We start from the raw sequence: 21405 nt of genomic DNA on the forward strand, positions 1-21405 counted from the left end.
ATCGTGTTTCTCTTCCTCTTATTATTTTGAAGTTTTAATAGTTTGTATGTGAAAGATTTATTTTAATGTTATTGTTGTTCTAAAACTTCTCTGTAGTTTACTTCATTATTTCCTTTCCTCACTGGGATGTTTTTCCTGTTGGAGTCCTTGTGCTTATAGCATCCTGCTTTTCCAACTAGTTTTTTAGCCTAACAAGTAACAACAACAACAACAACAACAATAACTCTCCCAGACAACTGGTTTCATTGAAATAATAATTCGGAGCTTGCAATGCTCTAATGTACACATTAGTTGTTTAAATGAAAACAGAAGCGTATAAATTGTTGAAGACATTCATAGAGATAACATAACAATGATTCTTATTCCGAATAGTCTGGCCTATTCCCTACAGATTCTCCTCTGCCCTCATACACCTGACGACAATAACTAAACATTTTTTCTTCTCTCAAGGGCTTAACTACTGCACTGTAATCGTTCAGTAGCCACTTTCCTCTTGGTAAGGGTAGAAAACTCTTTAGCTGTAGTAAGCAGCTCTTCAAGGAGAAGGACACTCCAAAATCAAACAATTGTTCTTTAGTCTTGGGTAGTGCCATAGCCTCTGTACCATGGTCTTCCACTGTCTTAGGTTAGAGTTCTCTTGCTTGAGGGTACACTCGGACATACTACTGTATTCTATCTAATTTCTCTTCCTCTTGTTTTGTTAAGGTTTTTATCGTTTATATAGGAAATATTTATTTTAATGTTACTGTTCTTGAAATATTTTATTTTTCAGTTTCCTTTCCTCACTTGGCTATTTACCCTGTTGGGGCCACTGGGCTTATAGAATTCCGCTTTTCTAACTAGGGTTTTAGCTTAGCAAGTAATAATAATGATATAACCAAGATATTTGATTCTGTTATGTTCGTGCCGCATCTATTCTCTGATAGATTACATTTTAAGTCTATTAAAAGCTTCGCTAATCCTGAGTTTTTCTCTTTCCATAGATTTAATCTCTTGATTTTTTTCCTCCCACACACGGTCCCACGGGAATAGTAGGCTACCCTCCTTAACAGGAAAACAACCAGACAATTTTGAAGATCAATTTTGATAAAATATGCGTGGAAAAATAAAAGGATGTGTGTGTATATATATATATATATATATATATATATATATATATATATATATATATATATATATATATATATATATATATATATATATATATATATATATATATATATATATATATATATATATTTTTTTTTTTTTTTTTTCTATTATCAAATCTCTAAATTAGCGTACAAAAGCCTACGATACGTAAGATATGTATCGTAGAGAGTGGGGTTCCCCTGCTGTATGGGACTGGAAAAGCAGCCATCAAATTAAGTACATCGTACCCGACCCAAAATAGTCGTAGGTGCATGATAATTATCATACAAATGGCAACCCAGAGCTATGCCCACGCTATAGACTGGATTTTTTGGCGGCAGCCCTCAGGCAATTAGGTGCTTTGTCCAAGGTTTTATACCAAGACCACTGATCTAAACCTGAGAGAGTAGATATAACGTTACTGTTGGTACGCCATCTTTCTCCTCTCAATATATTTTCATTCTCATCAGAGATGGTGATATTCAAGGTCTATAGACCTTGGTGATGTTAGCTTGTGAGTCTCAAAGACCACCATCTATGCGTTTCATACAGTAGTTAGAGTTCTCTTGCTTGAGGATAAACTCGGGCACACTGTTCTATCTTATTTCTCTTCCTCTTGTTTTTTTTTTTTTTAAGTTGTTATAGTGTACACATAAAAGCTTTAATTTAATGGTGTTACTGTTCTTAAAATAGTTTTTTGATTGTTCATTACTTCTCTTATACTTTATTCATTTCCTCGTTTCCTTTCTTCACTGGGCTATTTTTCCCTGCTGGAGCCCTTGGGCTTACATCATCCTGCTTTTTTTTCAACTAGGGTTGTAGCTTAGCTTGTAATAATAATAATAATAATAATAATAATAATAATAATAATAATAAATTGATAGCATTTTATAGTAAGCAAATGGAGAAGTATATAAAGTAAATACTACTTTATGTGAATATTCAATTGTATATATTCATTTACAACAGCAACAAATACTGCCGTTTCCAGACCACTGCAGGACAAAGACTCCAGACATGTCCTTATTCATGTCTAGGGTTTGGCCAGTTTTCATCACCACGCAGGCCAGTGCGGATTGGTGATGGTGGGAGAATTTATTCAGATCGCTCATGGCAAACCAACCTAGCTTTGCTGATCATGGCGATACAATTATACACTATTCACCAGCTATTTGTCAGGGTTTGATAAATTTTAAGTGTACACTTTTTTTAGTTTTCTGTGTAGTTTCTTGTCTTCAAAGATAGAATTTTGAAATGAAAGGAAGTTGTTACTAAGCTGCACCATTTATTCAAATATAGATCAGTATATAATAAATTTCGTCTTTTCTTCAAGAAATCTATCCCTGAAGATAAGAAAAGACACAAAGCTAGAATTACGTTGTTTTAAAGAAAAAAAATGTCACGGGCTTTAGGATTTAATAAAAAAATGTCCTAAGAGCGTCACACACACACACGCACACGTGTATACACTATATATATATATATATATATATATATATATATATATATATATATATATATATATATATATATATATATATATATATATATATATGTGTGTGTGTGTGTGTGTGTGTGTGTGTGTGTTAATTGCTAAGCTACAACCCTAGTTGGAAAAGCAGAATGCTATAAGGCCAGGGGCTCCAAACAGGAAAAATAACCCTGTTTGGGCTTTTTAAATTCTATTTTCACATACATTGTTCTACTTCTTTATACTGCTCGATCCCTGCTACGATTTTGCAACATACACACTCATATCTTGTTTCATTAACTCCTAATTTTGGATATGAAGTTAAATAATTTGTATCTCCTTTGCATGGGTCACACTCATCATGTGTATTTTCCCCTGAAATCGGGTATGCGAAAACTACGAAAGGGGGGGGGGGGGTGTCACTTTACATTGTGTACATTTGGCTTCATTGATTCTGGTACATTATATACGAGGCTAAGATGTCAGTGTACCGGAATTAATGAAGCCAGCTGTACATGGACCAGGAAGAACTACGATATAAATGACAATAACGTAATTTGGAAAGGGTTGAGGATGTAGGACATTAAAATAAGACAAAAAAAAAAAAGTTCCTTTCTGTATATTTGAAAGTTTAGTTAATATGAGATCTACGTTATAAATGTTTTGTCCACGCATTTCATCAGTATAGTTTTGGGTAAAGGATTTTCTTTGAAAAGTGGTGTTAAATGTGAAAAAAAAAAAAAACCAAATCAAAGCATTAACATTGGGCTTTGATTATGAAATATTAAAAAGAAACTTTCCTTATAGTTGTTAAATAGTTTACAGTACTGCAATTTGCATGAATAGAGAATGTTCTTTGAAACCAAATAAAAAAGTATTATAAGATGTAAATAGAATATTCAAAATATATCGTATTAATATGTTGCAATTTTAACGCAAAAAACAAACAAATCTATAAACTTTTTTTGTGATAAAATGTGTCTAAAATGTTGATCACTAGACATGCCTATCAGCAATCAGCTGTTCGTGTAAACAACCACAACAACGTGACTTTCAATGTAGGCGTTCACAGATAAACATATCTTTGGCTTGATGTGAGTATTACCATACTATATATATATATATATATATATATATATATATATATATATATATATATATATATATATATATATATGTGTGTGTGTGTGTGTGTGTGTGTGTGTGTGTGTGTGTGTGTGTGTGTGTGTGTGTGTGTGTGTGTGTGTGTGTGTTAACTTACAACCATATATATATATATATATATATATATATATATATATATATATATATATATATATATATATATATATATATATATATATATATATGTTGACATATGACAGGTTTGTATATCTAATAATATAAGCCCATAGTATTTTAGTCATTGCCAAGCATTGAATTTTAATATGGTACTATACGTATTGCTGTAGCATAGGGTAGACAATCTTGTTAGGCATTGATCTATCAAAAGGGTATGGTTTCATTGTAGTGTATTACAACGCAATGTAACCTAGGAAAACAACTACTTTTTCTTATAGAAAAAAATAATACAAATTTACCGGTTGTGGTACTTAATTTGTGATGCCCGTTCCCTAAGGTGAATATTAATCATGGTTGGGCGATGTTGCATAAGCACGAGAACCGTAATTCATCTTGTGAGCTGCCTCCTGTAGGATAGTCTACATGAAAATGACATGTATATGGTAGTGTAGCCTGTGATGGTCATAGGTGTAGCACGTAGGTTTCCGGACCACAAGCAAAGAAGAAAGGAAAGTTCGGTACGTGTGTAGATCGTCAGGGTACCAGGCCTGCTATTCGCATAGAAAACGAGAATCCTTCCTATCATCGTCACCTGTATTTTATTATATCTATGGGTATGTTGGTAAATGAAATAATGCTAATTATTCACTTACTGGTCTTTGCTCTGTCCCGGCTCACTAAGCCCATAATTGATAATTATTTTATTGCTCCTCTGTTCTGGGGAGCGGTACATGTTGTGCTACACGCGTCAGCCGAGTGGGCGTGTATTTTAGCAGAAAAAAAAAACGGTGACCCAATTACCTACATACTACCCAAAAGCTCCTTACCCATTTTACGAAATGAAAGAGATAAGGCCTAACATAAAATAGCCCCACTTAACCGCTCTACCATACTTTGGCGTTCCCTTGACCCAAGTGGAGAGGGTTTCTCGATATCCTCTGGTGAATTTGTATGTCAGTATGATAACTGTAACAAAGAAAATAAGAGGATTTTCATCCTAGTATATTTAAATTTGAACTATTGTGAAATATCTATCTGGCTGAAACCTGTATTTTCAAGTTATAAAGATGTTACGTCTGAATAACTAATGTCGCAAGGGAAACAAACAGAGGGAGGTGACCTTATCCAAGGGGTAAAATTGCACATTTAACCAATAATCCTTTTGGAGAAAATAAGAAGAATTCCTGCATTTTTGACAATTTTTATGATGACAATTGTCAGAAGCCTTGATTTCTGAAATGATAAAAATAACCTGGAAGGTCATGTTTTACAAGGGAAATTACCTAACTTAACCCTTTTACCCCCAGGCTATTTAGAAATTTCCAACCCTTAATCCCCAGGGGGTTATTTTTTTCCCAGCACATTTTGCAGTATATTTTTTGTAATTGCTCTAACAGCCTTAATTTTTGTCATAGAGAGGTCAAGTTGATCTCATTCTCTTGGAAAATGCCTGAATTTTCTCAAAAAATTATCAAAAATATGAAAAAAAAAAAAAAATATTTTTAGCATTTTTTTGCAAGGACGTACTGGTACGTCCATGGGGGTAAAGGGATGGCTTTTGTGAAACGTACCAGTACGTCCTTTTGGGGGTAAAAGGGTTAAGGCCTCCCTCTTAACCTAACAAAAAATGCCTTGTACTTTCCTACCGGAGGGTGATGTTCACAGTGCTACACCCATGGAACCCCCCTGTAATTGAAAACTTTTAATAATTTCAGAGAAAATTGTTACAAGTTAATTTTTAGGAGTTTTGAACTATTTTGATGGCAATTACTGTCTAAAACCTGTATCTTAGAAGTTATAAAGGTACCTTTTTACTTATATTATTATCTTATGCATAAGACTCCATGTACTACATTACTTTTTTTTTTCCACAGCTTGTATGACATTCCAGCACAATGGTGCACAAGCAGCATGAAATTCCCGTCTTACCGGCTGATCAGAACAGGGTGGCAACAGTTAATGATTGTGTTGATATTCTTCTGCATCTAGAAAAAGTGATAGATAATGTATTCACTTCTACTATCTCTCGAATTAATGGTAAGTATTACGCACACTGTATATAATGTATGCATGTATGTTTTCTAAACATTTTTAGTTTAGTCATTTTATTAAATATTGTAGGATAGGTATTGTATTTGTAAAACTGTATAATGATAATACAAATTTCCAAAATACAGTAATACAGTATATAAAGCAAGAGAATTCAAATACATATTAGGGCACTCTAGATAGTGGTAGCTTGAATCTGTGCAATCTTACTGCATTGGGTCAAACATTCAAGACAAAGTACAATACGATACTTACACTCAATATTTCTTCACGAACATTTTGCATGTCCTTTTTACTTTGAGCAGAGAAAAGCACCAGCTAAAGCTCATACTGTAAATGATGAGTTTTCTAGCTATTTTCTTAAAATTCAGTTCAGCTCAGTGAGGGGGGAAGCTTCCAACTCACCGTGCTCAATGAAGTCAGCTTTCAGCTCGGCCATTGCCATTGAGACAATATACAGCTCAATAATTGTCATTTACATAACTCGTAGTGTTATCCATTAAGACAGCTAACAAGTTTCCCCATCACAATTGTCAAGTCTCACCTAATTTTCTACCATTTTGTTAGTGTTCTGCTTATTCATTGTCAATAAGACATTTCCAGTTCATTGGATACCATTAATTGATTTATATATTACTGAATACATTTAGGTCATCTTTAAAGTAATAATTTTTTGCTTGGTTAAGATTCTAACTTCTGTTTCATGAATTTTCATTTCGTAAATTTGCATTTTTATTTACTCTGCCCCAAGTCTTTATTTACTCTGCCCCAAGTCTTTATTTTTGGTACTGAAACACAAAAGTGAGCTTGATACTTGAACTATTATTTCATATCTTTCTTGTGGCTTTTCTACTTAACATGGTTGTTGTCTGCAGTATTTGTGACATTAGTAAGAAACGTTGCATGTTTATTTATGTACTGAGATTTTTAAATTTGTCCATAATAAAGTTTGACTTTTATTTAAAAGATTCTCTCTTGGTAGTCTGCTCTTTCAAATAATTTCACGAGGATGCAAGTCCCCTTGAGCCTCTGTGAGTGACCAATCTCTTAACCAGAAATGCCATAGTATTTTTGAACCAAGGAGGACTAAACATTCTAATCAAACAAAAACAATTTAGGAACATTAACCCTAATGTCTGCATATTTGGCCAAACAAGTCTTAACAGCCCTCAACAGTCAAGTACCCTATTCTCTGAAGTAAACCTAACTTCCTTTTTCAAAGGAGGACTTTGTAATATTCTGGTAAACCTTTAGTCTTGAAATCATTCTTAGCTTTCAATGCAGGCAAAAGGAGATAAGATAATTTTACGTGCTCCAAAACCTACCTTACAAAAAAGAGCTTGTAGTTCACTAATTTGTTTAGCTGACAACTTCAGTAGGAAAAGAGTTTTAACCGTGACATCTTTAATTGAAAGATTTTCCGAAGGTTCAGAATCTAAAATTTTGCCATAAACTGAGGAAGAAGAACTCTTCCTCTCAAATTTGTCCAAATCGATAGCTTTTCTGCTATCTGGTACAGGGATTCCGATCTGGTTCTGCCATGTATCATGATATGTATTTGTGCTGTCGTGTCTGAAAATATTGCCACACACTATTCTAAAACCTGAGACTTCTGCGCTTGAAGAGCTTTGAATCCATCTAGAAGATTTAGGCAATTTATATGAAGAGTTGATTCTTGCATTGTCCATTTCTCTGAAAGATGAATTAATGTAGCGTTGCTCCCCAGCCTTTTTAAGAAGCATCCGTAAACAGAGAGATCTAGAATCCTCACATCCAAGCAAACTCCATGGGAAAATCAATGAGTATCGCTCCTCCATCTCGGAAGCTGAAATTAGTTTTTCATAATTAGAATAGAGATGGTATCTTGGTCGCCTAAACCATTCCAAAATCGATTGAAATTATATTGGATCGCCCTCATCTTCAGGCATCTAATCTTGACAAGCTTCTTCCATGAAGTCTTGGTTCCTTGCAGTCTCATCCACATCTGTACTGTAAGCTGACTCCATCTTCTCAAACTTTTCTAATAACCGACAGAAAAACCCAAAAACGAACTGAAGCTATTATCATTCCCAAATAGAGAATGCTCTGAATCAGTCTCGGTAAATTGACTGGGATTTATAACCTTTCCATTAACCTATCTCTGTTTAATCTAAATTCTTTCTAACAAAGCATTCAAAAGTAGCCAGTCGTACAGGTATAACAGCTCCCTGATGCCGAAATACCTTACCCACTTGGACACAGGAACCATAATCCGGATGAAGTCATCCTGAGCCTGAAGTACAGGCACGTGAGTAATTTCCTCGTTTATATGAATATGAATGTAAAAGTAAGCATCCATGTGATGTAATAAAAACATCCAATCTCCCTTAGTGCCCCCAGCACTATTGAGGGCATTTTCAGCAAAATCTTGGTTAGAACTGCAAACTTGTTGAGGTTTAAGACATCAAACACTGGTGTCCATGCTTTGGGAATTGGGATTAATCTGTCAACAAACCCTAGAAATGGCTTCAAAACCTCTTCTATAACATTCCTATCTAGAAGTTTGCTAATCTGTAACATCAAAATTTGGGCCTTCACTGTACGGGGAAGATAACTTAGGAAAGGTATTGGTTCCATGGACAAGGGAGGGTTGGATACCAGAGTCAATCGATAGCCCTCCTTAACCTTGGTCAATACCCACGGTTCTGGTTAAAGGCTTTCCCCTAGCTGGTTAAAGCAGGAAAGGCTTATGTATTTAGGAAAAGTTGATAAAGAACATCATATCGTTGTCCTAATAGGCCTCAAGCCCTGTTGATATTTCTGCCAGAACATCTGCTAGCGCAGAATCCTGATGGCTTGCCAGTGCTATGTCACAAATTTTAAGAGATTGGCAAATTAGTGGCATGAGAGGGACTGATTTTTAATAAGGAACATGGTTACTCCTAGAAAGTGATCTCTAGACGTCACTTTGTATCTTGGCATCTACTTGTGCAGTCCCCATATCTATCTTATTAAAAACCAATATAGGACCCAAAATAGGGGAAGAGAGAAAGGGATGTTTCTAAGTATAAGAAACTGTCCAAACTATACATAAAAGAACATACTTGTTCCCTACATTTAATCACAAATGACATAAAGACTACAGCATCTCCAGAATTTCCATTTGAAATACAGTAGTCTTGTCTAAACAAGTCAAATAGAGTACTCCAAAATAAAGTCAATATCTTGACTTGCAAATTTCTCTTCTATCGTAGAATATGCAAAAAAGATTCATATTTTTTTTTTCTAATTTATATGACTTGTAATAGAACATTGATTATTTTAGTATTACAGGACTTTCATTAATTCTATAACCCTTAGTCAGCAGCCAGTTAGGTAGACTTTATCTGTTATGGGAATGTTTCAATTTTTCTTTTAGATTTAAATACCCCTGAAATCTGTACTTCCTAACTGCTTGATGATTCACTGTACTTACTGGAACATATGTCACATATCCCGAGGAAGGGTTAGTACTTGAATTTTTTTTTTTTTTTTTTTATAAGTTATCTTATTGTATCACCTCTTGTCATGGATAGAGTCATTACAGTTCAAGATAAGATGTGATACAATATAGGGAAAGTATAAGATTGATAGGCTCTTATTATAAAGAGAAATGCCTGTTAGTGTTTGAACTAATTTTTCAATATTAAACTTAGCCGGTGATTATATAAGCTGCAGCTCTGCTGCCCGACAGAAAAACTCTACGCTCAAAATCCGCCAGCGATCGCTATGCAGGTAGGGGGTGTACTTCAACAGCGCCATCTGTCGTGCAGGTACTCAGTACTCAATGTAAACACAGAACTCAATTTTCTCTCTGTCGTGCCACCGGCAAGACCTACTAAATTCGCTGTTGCTTACTGGATTGGTTTTCACATATTTTGGTGAAGTACACATTTCTAGTTTTGAGCTTTCGCTTTGCAGACGTTATCTTCAATACATCCTTGCATTCTTTTGTTGATTTTGGATTATTTGTTGACGACTTTGGATAGATTTTGAATTCCCCTTTGACTAATTCAAAATGGCTGACCCTTCTCAAGTCCCTAAGTTCAGGAAATGTAATGCTAGGGACTGTTCAAGGCGTCTTCCGAAGGCCTCTATCGATCCTCACACCGTTTGTTCCAATTGTCGGGATAAGACCTGTCAATTGGAAGATCGATGTGAGGAATGCGTTGGGCTTTCGGAATTCGATTTCATCGAATTCCAGAAATACACACGTAGGCTAGAGAGAGATAGAGTCAGGAGAAGTTCATCTCGCTCCGTTGAATTTTCCTCTCCTCATGCCCCACAACCTATTCCTTCCCCTGTAGTGGTTGCTCCTGATCCCCCTTCTAGCACTCAACAACCTTCGATGGCAGATATGATGCGTGCCATCCAGGCTCTGGGTGAGAGAGTCGAGTCATTGGCGAGTGACCGTAACCAACTCATGGCAGACGTCAAGGAGTTGAAGTGTAAGAGTGCAGTGGGTAGTGACAAAGTGAGTGGTAGTGTTGTGGAAAGTGTTGTAGATAGTGTTGCGCTTCAGGGTTCGTCTGTTCGTGCCTGTCGTCCTCCCAGTCCGGGACCTCTTGCAAGCTCCCAAGCTCCCAAGCCCAGGGGAGAAGCAATGTCGTACGACCAAAGGGTTCGAGAGGCTTTAATCAGCGAACAGACGTTCCCTCCGTGGTTTCGGGCGTATCTAACCAAGATCGCCCCACCCACACGAAGACGAGAGAGCCCATTTATTCCTCGTCTGCGGAAGAGGTTTCTCGAAAGAAACCATGGACCAAGGTCTCGCGGCCTCTTAAGCGCAAGTCGGTCCCTTCCGCGCAAGTCCAACGGCCCAGTTGTAGCCACTGGGTCAGTTCGGACTCGCTGCAGTCTTCCGATGACTGCTCACCTCCTAAGAGAGGCAAAGCGGTACCGCATCAGGCAGTAACACCGTCTGTTGCCGCACCTGCTACTGTAGACCCTAAGTGGTCTTTGCTGCAGACCATGCAGTCACAGTTAACGTCATTGATGCAGGACTTTCGTGCGGAGAAGGTTGACGCAGTGTACCCTGCCAGCCGCATGTTGACGTTCAGCGACGCACGGAACCTTCCGTTGACGTTCGCGAGTTACAACAACAGCCTAAGTTGTTTTGTTTTGACGCGGTGCGTCAACCTCCGCAACCCAGTGTGGTTACCTCTACTCGCCCACAGCAGACTAGACAGTCTGGAGTAGATGCTGTGCATCCCCGCGCTGCTATGGTTGTTGCCAGCTCACAGACTAGGCAACAGTTCCATGACGTTGCGTCCGGTTCAGTCACGCGTGCACCCGTGCTGCCGGACTCAGCTGACCAGCCGATTCCTACTCCTTTGCCGCTTCCTCCTCAGTTTTCAGATGATGGACTCTCTGATGATGACGACGCTGCACACATTGATGACCCGCATACGGACATCGACGAACCCAAGACCACGCAACCCTCCTTGGACTTTAGGAAAGTTCTTGCACTGTTCAGGGAGATGTATCCTGATCAGTTTGTATCTGCGGCCCCACACTCTCCTCCATCTGAGTTTGCTTTAGGCACGCAGTCATCCGCGCCTGCCTTTACGAAACTCGTCCTCGCCCGCTCGTCTAAGAGAGCTTTACGAGTGTTGGGAGAATGGATGCAGTCCAAAAAGAACCTTGGGAAGACAGCATTTACGTTTCCCCCTGCGAGACTCTCTTCCAGATCGAGCGTCTGGTATGCCACGGGAGAAGTTCTCGGCTTGGGAGTTCCTGCCTCTGCCCAGGGCGACTTCTCAAGTCTAGTAGACTCTCCCCGCAGGCTAGCCATGAGACGCTCTAAGATATGTTGGTCTCCTTCAGACTTAGACCATCTGTTGAAAGGAGTGTTCAGAGCCTTCGAGGTTTTTAACTTTTTGGATTGGTGTTTGGGAGCGTTGAGCAGGAAGATCTCCCCTTCTGACAAGGAAGCTTCCTTGTTCATTATGTCCTGCATGGACAAGGCCATACGTGACGGATCAAGTGAGCTTGCGGCTTCGTTCGTTTCCGGGGTCCTCAAGAAACGGGAAAACCTTTGCTCGTTCCTGTCAGCTGGAGTAACACCGTGCCAGAGATCGGAACTTCTTTTTGCTCCTCTCTCAAAGTGCCTCTTCCCAGAGGAATTGATAAAGGAGATTGCTGCCTCCTTGATTCAGAAGGACACCCATGACCTGGTTGCGTTCTCTGCCCGCAAAGCCACCCCTTTGCCTACCGTATCTAGACCCAGGATGGACACTCCAGCGTCCAGATTCATTCCGCCCTTTCGTGGCAGAGCCTCCAGCAGAGGAGGTGCTCGTGCCGAAGGGAGACGTGGGAAGAAGAAAGGTACCAAGTCCTTTAAAGGCAGAGTCTGACTGCCACCTTCTTCAGACAGCAGTGGGAGCCAGACTCAAGAACTTCTGGCAGACCTGGGAGAAAAGGGGCGCAGATGCGCAATCTGTGAAGTTGCTAAGAGAAGGGTACAAGATCCCGTTTGTCCGCAAACCCCCTCTAGCAACGTCTCCCATCGATCTCTCTCCCAGGTACAAAGAGGAAGACAAGAGGCTAGCTTTGAAGCAGGAGGTGTCTCTCTTGCTACAAAAGGGAGCGGTAGTCAAAGTCCGGGACCATCAATCCCCGGGCTTCTACAACCGTCTCTTCTTAGTGGTAAAGAAGACAGGAGGGTGGAGGCCGGTGCTAGACGTCAGTGCGCTGAATGTCTTTGTCACAAAGCAGACGTTCGCCATGGAGACCACAAAGTCAGTTCTAGCAGCGGTCAGAAAGGAAGACTGGATGGTCTCTTTAGACCTAAGGGACGCATACTTTCACGTCCCCATCCACCCAGAATCCCAACCTTTTCTGAGATTCGTTTACGACAAGGTTGTCTACCAATTTCAAGCCCTGTGCTTTGGCCTAAGCACGGCTCCTCTTGTGTTTACGAGGCTGATGAGGAATATTGCCAAATTCCTGCATTTAGCGGATATCAGAGCCTCCCTCTATTTGGACGACTGGCTTCTAAGAGCTTCTTCCAGTCGTCACTGTCTGGAGAATCTAAAGTGGACTCTAGATCTGATCAAGGAATTGGGTCTCCTGGTCAATATGGAAAAGTCCCAACTGGTCCCATCCCAAACTATTGTGTATTTAGGGATGGAGATTCACAGTCTAGCTTTTCGGGCTTTTCCGTCGGCCCCCAGAACAAGTCAAGCCCAGGTATGCATCCAGAACATGCTAAAGAAGAAACGATGTTCAGTCAGCCAGTGGATGAGTCTGATAGGGACGCTATCATCCCTGGAACAGTTCGTTTCGTTAGGGAGACTACACCTCCGTCCCCTTCAATTTCATCTAGCTGTTTACTGGAAAAAGGACAAGACGCTAGAAGCGGTCTCGATCCCCATTTCCGAGAAGATGAAGTCAGCACTGACTTGGTGGAAGGACAGTATCAACCTCAGAGAGGGTCTGCCCCTGGCTGTTCAGACCCCCAACCACGTTCTCTTCTCGGACGCATTGGACACGGGCTGGGGTGCGACACTAGACGGTCGGGAATGCTCGGGAACGTGGAACTCGAATCAAAGAACGTTACATATCAACTGCAAGGAGCTACTGGCAGTTCATCTGGCCTTGAAAAGCTTCAAGTCCCTCCTTCAAGGAAAAGTGGTGGAGGTGAACTCGGATAACACCACGGCCTTGGCGTACATCTCCAAGCAAGGAGGGACCCATTCTATGACGTTGTACGAGATCGCAAGGGACCTCCTCACCTGGTCAAGAGATCTAAACCTTTCTCTAGTAACGAGGTTCATACAAGGCAATATGAATGTCATGGCGGATTGCCTCAGTCGGAAGGGTCAAATCATCCCAACAGAATGGACCCTACACAAGGATGTGTGCAAGAGACTATGGGCCACATGGGGCCAACCTACCATAGATCTGTTCGCAACCTCGATGACCAAGAGGCTCCCAATATATTGCTCACCGATCCCGGACCCAGCAGCAGTTCATATAGATGCCTTTCTACTGGATTGGTCCCATCTAGACCTTTATGCATTCCCCCCGTTCAAGATTGTCAACAAGGTACTGCAGAAGTTCGCCTCTCACGAAGGGACAAGGTTGACGTTAGTTGCTCCCCTCTGGCCCGCGAGAGAATGGTTCACCGAGGTACTTCAATGGCTGGTGGACGTTCCCAGAACTCTTCCTCTAAGAGTGGACCTTCTACGTCAGCCACACGTAAAGAAGGTACACCCAGACCTCCACGCTCTTCGTCTGACTGCCTTCAGACTATCGAAAGACTCTCTAGAGCTAGAGGCTTTTCGAAGGAGGCAGCCAGGGCGATTGCTAGAGCAAGGAGGACATCCACTCTTAGAGTCTACCAGTCGAAGTGGGAAGTCTTCCGAAATTGGTGCAAGTCGGTATCAATATCCTCGACCAGTACCTCTGTAACCCAAATAGCTGACTTCCTATTATACCTGAGGAAAGAAAGATCTCTTTCAGCTCCCACTATCAAAGGTTACAGAAGCATGTTGGCAACAGTCTTCCGTCACAGAGGCTTAGATCTTTCCAACAACAAAGATCTACAGGACCTCCTTAAGTCTTTTGAGACCACGAAGGAGCGTCGTTTGGCTACACCTGGATGGAATTTAGACGGGGTACTAAGATTCCTGATGTCAGAAAGGTTCGAGCCACTACAATCAGCCTCCTTTAAAGATCTCACTTTAAAGACTCTTTTCCTGGTTTGCTTAGCCACAGCTAAAAGAGTCAGTGAGATTCACGCCTTCAGCAGGAACATCGGATTTTCATCTGAAACGGCTACATGTTCTTTACAGCTTGGTTTTCTAGCCAAAAACGAGCTACCTTCTCGCCCTTGGCCGAAATCGTTCGATATTCCAAGCCTTTCAAATATGGTTGGAAATGAACTAGAAAGAGTCTTATGCCCTGTTAGAGCTCTTAAGTTCTATTTAAGACGAACTAAATCTTTACGAGGACAGTCAGAAGCTTTATGGTGTTCTATTAAGAAACCTTCTTTACCTATGTCAAAGAATGCAGTTTCCTATTATATCAGACTGTTGATACGAGAAGCTCATTCCCATCTGAATGAAGAAGACCATGCTGTGCTGAAGGTAAAGACACATGAAGTTAGAGCTGTTGCTACTTCAGTGGCTTTTAAACAAAATAGATCTCTGCAGAGTATAATGGACGCAACCTATTGGAGAAGCAAGTCAGTGTTCGCGTCTTTTTATCTTAAAGATGTCCAGTCTCTTTACGAGAACTGCTACACCCTGGGACCATTCGTAGCAGCGAGTGCAGTAGTGGGTGAGGGCTCAACCACTACATTCCCCTAATTCCATAACCTTTTTAATCTTTCTCTTGAAATGTTTTTTATTGTTGTTTTGGGTTGTCCGGAAGGCTAAGAAGCCTTTCGCATCCTGGTTGATTTGGCGGGTGGTCAAATTCTTTTCTTGAGAAGCGCCTAGATTTGAGGTTTTGATGAGGTCCTGTAGTATGGGTTGCAACCCTTGATACTTCAGCTCCTAGGAGTCGCTCAGCATCCTAAGAGGATCGCGAGGCTCAGTAAGGAAGATGTACTTAAAAAAGGCAGAGTAATTGTTCAAGTCGACTTCCTTACCAGGTACTTATTTATTTTATGTTTGTTATTTTGAATAACTGCTAAAATGAAATACAAAATCCTTAGCTCATAATAATGTAAACAATTAATGCTGGTCTCTACCCACCCCCCTGGGTGTGAATCAGCTTATATAATCACCGGCTAAGTTTAATATTGAAAAATGTTATTTTGATGATAAAATAAATTTTTGAATATACTTACCCGGTGATTATATATTAAAGGACCCTCCCTTCCTCCCCAATAGAGACCCAGTGGACCGAGGAGAAAATTGAGTTCTGTGTTTACATTGAGTATTGAGTACCTGCACGACAGATGGCGCTGTTGAAGTACACCCCCTACCTGCATAGCGATCGCTGGCGGATTTTGAGCGTAGAGTTTTTCTGTCGGGCAGCAGAGCTGCAGCTTATATAATCACCGGGTAAGTATATTCAAAAATTTATTTTATTATAAAAATAACATTTTTCTACGATATTTTCTACAGAGACTTCGAAAACCTTAGAAGATCTGAAGCAGCGTGCAGCAAATGCTCAGGCAAAAGTAGAAAAATTGACAGGTGTTACCAAAGCTACTCAAGTAAGTTTATATCATATAACTCTTGAATTTATAGCATTTCTGTTTATATTTCCAGATTTTGAATTGTTGTTCATTACACTCAGAAATAAACGGAAAAGAATGTAAACAAATATAAAAAGTTACTTTGAGAGAGTTTAAGACCTACTAATAAATAGTTTAGTTGTACCAGTTCTTGTACAGTAGTGAGTTTAATAAACCCAAATTTATTAAGACTTAATTAAAATAGATGTTGTGTTTTCTAAAAGGCATCGTTTTCAAGAATAGAATAGACAGCCATATCAGTCTAGACAAAAAAATATTTTGCTGAATGTAAAGGATTAAAATTTTTAGTTTGGTTTCCTAAAACTTTGGAAAATTATCATTTGTAATATGTCTTGTGTTCAATATCCCTAAAGATGTTCAGGCTCTGTTCTTAATATTATTTTCATTACCCAGTACATTATTTGAGGGTAAATGACAACCATTGATGCTTGTTTAAAGATTCAAAAATGGTTGAGTGGTCAATTGCTTGGCTCAAATGTTTTTGCTCTCGGTATTGTGTGATAGTAATTATCCTGTTTTTAAAAGTGATTATGTTGAAATTTATTCAATGGAATGTACTGTAATGGAAAACAAATCTATCAAATTTGACACAACTTTATGCTTCTGTTCAAAGTTATGAATAAATACAGAAGGTCCTTTTTATTTACCTAAGATGATGGTTCTACTTTGGGAAAGAAAATTCTTAGATTGAAGGGAAGGATAGAAAAACCTTCTTGGGCTATGTTTTTATGTATGAAATATGAAGTGTTTTAAGATTTTTTTTTCTTTTTTTCATATTAAGCAATCCATTGTCTTAAGTAACTTTAAGAGCAATTCGTTAGAAATTATGACAATCCTGTTTACAGTGTGAATTGTCTATACCAGCCATTCCCAATCAGGGTTCTGTGAGTTTCCATAAATGATCACAAAGGGTTCCGTGAGAAGTCATTTTATTTATTTTTTTATTTCTGTATAATTTTTTTCTTTGTTAAATAGTATATGTCTACAGTATGTGAGAATTCATAGGCCTATACAGTTTTTTTTTTATCGTAACACACCGTGCACCTTTTTTTCTCAATTTTACTAAAGGTAGGTATTAAAAGAGATCATGAAATAGTTTGCACAATAGGTGAGCAAGGGTGTCGAGGCAATATGATTCTTGAAGCATACTCGTACTGTATTGCACTCTTCAGTGGATTTCATGTTTTATGAGATGATCTGTTAGGACTTCTGGAGTCCTGTTTTCATTTCTTAGTTAGTCTGCCTCAAACAGTGTGAGCAACAATTTTTAATTCAACCGTATTTTAGAGGTAATTGTTAATGGCTGAAATTTTAAAATATATGAAAAAGAAGCATCCAATCAATGGAGAGTGTTGGGAGAGTGAAAATTATTCTCAGTTAGGCACAAGCAAAAAAGCAGTGATAAAAACTTTGGTATTACTGTATACAGTAATGAGTTATTTGGCTGTTGGATGAAAACTGTCCTCTTTCGCTATGAATGATTTGTTAAAAAAAAAAAAAAAAAAACTTGCTAACACAGCTATGATCCCCAGAAAGTTGAAGTAAGATTTCTCTACTAATCGCAGCAACTGGTCTAATAAATCAGTTGACTCTTTCCAAAGACTCATGGATTCACAGAAGAAACAAAGAGAATTCTATGGAAAGAAGATACCTACAAGTGAAAAGCCCCAATAAGAGAGGTATTTAGTGACTGAGCAAGTTGCTAAAAAGAATTAAAAGGTCACACTATTGATGACGGTATAGGAATGCCTGCTTGTTAAATAATAGTGAAGACAACAATTTTCAAGGAAGCTGTAAAAGAAACAAACAAAGTTCCTGTTTCTGATTACATAGTTAGAAAGCTTGTGGATGACATGTCCCAAAATATTTCCGCCATTTTGTCTGAAATACAGAAACATATAAACTTTGCCTTGCAAGTTGAGGATTTAACGGATATATCTGGTACAGCTCAGCTGCTAACATATGTTTGATTTGAAAAGGAGGGCGAGATAAAGGAGAAGTTATTTGCTGTAAAGAGCTGCCAGACATGACCAAAGGGCAAGATAGTTTTAAAACATTCTTTATATCTGGAATCTTGTCGTTTGTCCTAGAATCAATGTGTTAGAATCTGCATTGATGGTGCTCCGTCCATGACTGGCTCAATGAAAGGCTTTGAATCACGTAAAAATTAACCCTGAAGTTATGGCGACTCATTGTCTTCGCCACCGAGAAGTTTTAGTTTAAAAAACTATTGGGTATGAACTAAAGCAAGTTCTAAACATAACTATTAACATGGTCAATTTCATAAAGCAATACCCACTTGAGTCTTACATGTTTGCCAGGTTGTGTGAAAATATGCAAAAAGGTCATATGATATTCCATTTGAACTCAGAGTTCAGATGTTTTTCTCGAGGGCAAGTTCTTTCAAGGGTGTTTAAGCTTTTGAGAAGATTTGCTTCTTTTCTTCAAATTCAACGATGAACTAAAGTTTTTATGGAAACATTGAATCCACAAACTAGCAGATGAAATTAGCTTACTTAATAAACATTTATCACCATTTAAGTAACCTGAACTTGAGTGTACAGAGGCATTAAGAAAACATTCTGACCTAGACAGACAGGCGTATTGCTTTCAAAAACAGACGTATGGCTGAAACATCTCGAGAGAGGCAATGTTTAAATGTTTCCACTCTTACTTTAAGTTGATACAGAGACTGATTATCAAGAAATCATTCCCTTAATTATGAGTCATATGGAATCACTGGCTGAAAAACTTTATAAATACTTCCCACATTTATCATCAGATTTGTATGATTGGGTTAGAAAGCCTTATACTTAGCTTTCTTTAAATCCACAAAACCTGCTCAATCTACAAAAAGAGGAAGAAATAACTGATCTAAAGTTTGGTAAAACCTCAAGGATAATGTTTAACGAAGTACCATTTGATGTGCTTTAGATTTTTGTGGAAGAATATCCATTTATCTCAGCAAAAGAGTTGGATATTATACTCCTAAATTTTCTACTTCTTACCTTTGTGAGCAAATATTTTCATGCTTTAGTAGTGTGAAAAGCAAATCTAAAAATTACTTTCTCTCTGTAAAGAAGAACTGTGGGTGTGTTTTTCAGAAATTTGTCCAAAGTGTCACTAAAGGTAAAACCTACGACTATGTTGACTGGTGTTTACAATATTTTCAAGTTTTAGGTCATGTAGCTACTATTGTTAAAGAAGTGTTCTTGAACACTGTAACATTTTGTATTTTATACAATAAGAAATAAAAGCAAATATACTGTGTCTTCTATACTTTTACAACTTAAGGTATATTTTTATTTTTCTACTTATTCTTCTTTGTATGTGTTTTTTTTTTTTTTTTTGGGGGGGGGGATTCCCTTGGGATGAGAAAATATGTCTCAGGGTTCCTCAAAGTGATTTTAAAGGTTGTGAACCCATGTTCTATACTCTACTGGCTCTTATGAAATATCTGATGTTTTTTATTTTATTTACAGGTATTTTCTTGTGCTCAGTTTCCAGGCGGGGAAGAGTACGAGCCTTATGTCCCTCTAAAGAATAACATTACTCCTATACCTTTTACTCCAACACCTGTGAAGCTGAAAGATAGCATACCAATTGGTCCAGCAGCTCTTCAGGTAAGAATTTTAAAGAAATGTTCATGTTACCGGTAAATGCGAATCTATTACTTTTAATCCTTTTTTTGGCAACGTAAGGTAGTAAAAATAAGTGCATATGGTGTGTTAGTTTTCTAAGATTGCTGGGGTGAGACCAGGTAGAGAAAGCAGAATTGTCAGATCCACAGGTAAGGCCCTTTAGATGCTTCCTGCAGAGATAATCTTTCTTAATAAAATTTGCTTTAGACCCTAAAGGTTTACTTCCAAAATATACCAGTTTATTTATATTGTAATTTGATTTTCATTCCTGATTCTATTTACATCCAAATATAAATATTTTTCTATGTATTAATGATTAAAGTAAGTACTGGAGTATTAGATTCTGGTTATGTATGTAGCGTCTTTAAACTCGCTCCTTGTCTTTTGAAGAGGAAAAAAGTTTAACAATTTTGTCTTATTTATAATTTTTCAATATTAAACTTACCCGGTGATCATATAGCTGTCAGCTCTGCTGCCCGACAGAAAAAACCTACGGACGGAATACGCCTGCGATCGCTATACAGGTGGGGGTGTACATCAACAGCGCCATCTGTCGAGTAGGTACTCAAGTACTCGATGTCAACACAGAATCAATTTTCTCTCTGTTGTGCCACCGGAAGACCTACTAAATACGCTCTTGTTTTCTGGATTGATTTTCACGTTATTTGGTGAAGTATTCATTTCTGGTTATTAGCTATCGCTGTGCAGAAGTTATCTTCAATACTTCCTTGCATTCTTTTATTGGATTTTGGATTATTTGTTGACGACTTGGATAGATTTTGAATTCCCCCCTTTGACTAATTCAAGATGTCTGACCCTTCTCAAGTCCCCAAGTACAGGAAGTGTAGCGCTAGGGACTGTTCAAGGCGTCTTCCGAAGGCCTCTATCGATCCGCACACCATTTGTTCCAATTGTAGGGGTAAAGCCTGTCAATTGGAAGATCGATGTGAGGAATGCGTTAGGCTTTCGGAATTCGATTTTCAAGAATTCCTTAAATATGCACGTAGGCTAGAGAAGGATAGGATCAGGAGGAGTTCGTCTCGCTCAATTGATTTTTCCTCTCCCCATGCCCCACAACCTATTCCTTCCCCTGTAGTGGTTGCACCCGACCCCCCTGCTAGCTCTCATCAACCTTCAATGGCAGATATGATGCGTGCCATCCAGGCTCTAGGTGAGAGAGTCGAGTCATTGGCGAATGACCGCAATCAACTCATGGCTGACGTCAGGGAGTTGAAAGGTAAAAGTGCAGTGGGAAGTGAAGTGAGTGTCAGTGCAGTGAAAAGTGTCAGTGTTACGCATGAGGGTGCGTCTGTTCGTGCCTGTCGTCCTCCCAGTCCGGGACCTCTTGCAAGCTCCCAAGCCCAGGGGAGAAGCAATGTCGTACGACCAAAGGGTTCGACAGGCTTTAATCAGCGGACAGACGTTCCCTCCGTGGTTTCGGACGTATCTTTCCTAGATCGTCCCACCCACAAGAAGACGAGTGAGCCCGTTCATTCCTCGTCTGCGGAAGAGGTTTCTCGACAGAAACGATGGACCAAGGTCTCACGGCCTCTCAAACGTAAGGTCCCTTCCGAGCAAGTCCAACGGCCCAGGTGTAGCCA

General features: G+C 39.0%; 1 protein-coding gene across 3 annotated transcripts in view; it reads left to right on the plus strand.

The window, feature by feature from the left end:
* wash (washout) overlaps positions 1-21405 on the plus strand; it is a 136634-nt gene that overhangs the window by 85913 nt on the left and 29316 nt on the right. For 2 of the 3 annotated variants that reach the window (XM_068367116.1, XM_068367114.1), the window contains exons 2-4: positions 5758-5920; positions 16030-16121; positions 19646-19786. In XM_068367116.1, the coding sequence (XP_068223217.1) occupies positions 5779-5920; positions 16030-16121; positions 19646-19786 (375 nt within the window). In that variant the 5' untranslated portion in view covers positions 5758-5778. Of the gene's footprint in view, positions 1-3605; positions 3697-5757; positions 5921-16029; positions 16122-19645; positions 19787-21405 lie in introns of those variants that run through there. The other variant, XM_068367115.1, reaches the window with a different exon arrangement.

The sequence above is a fragment of the Palaemon carinicauda genome, chromosome 45 (assembly GCF_036898095.1).
Source record: "Palaemon carinicauda isolate YSFRI2023 chromosome 45, ASM3689809v2, whole genome shotgun sequence".
In the NCBI taxonomy this organism is placed as follows: domain Eukaryota; kingdom Metazoa; phylum Arthropoda; class Malacostraca; order Decapoda; family Palaemonidae; genus Palaemon; species Palaemon carinicauda.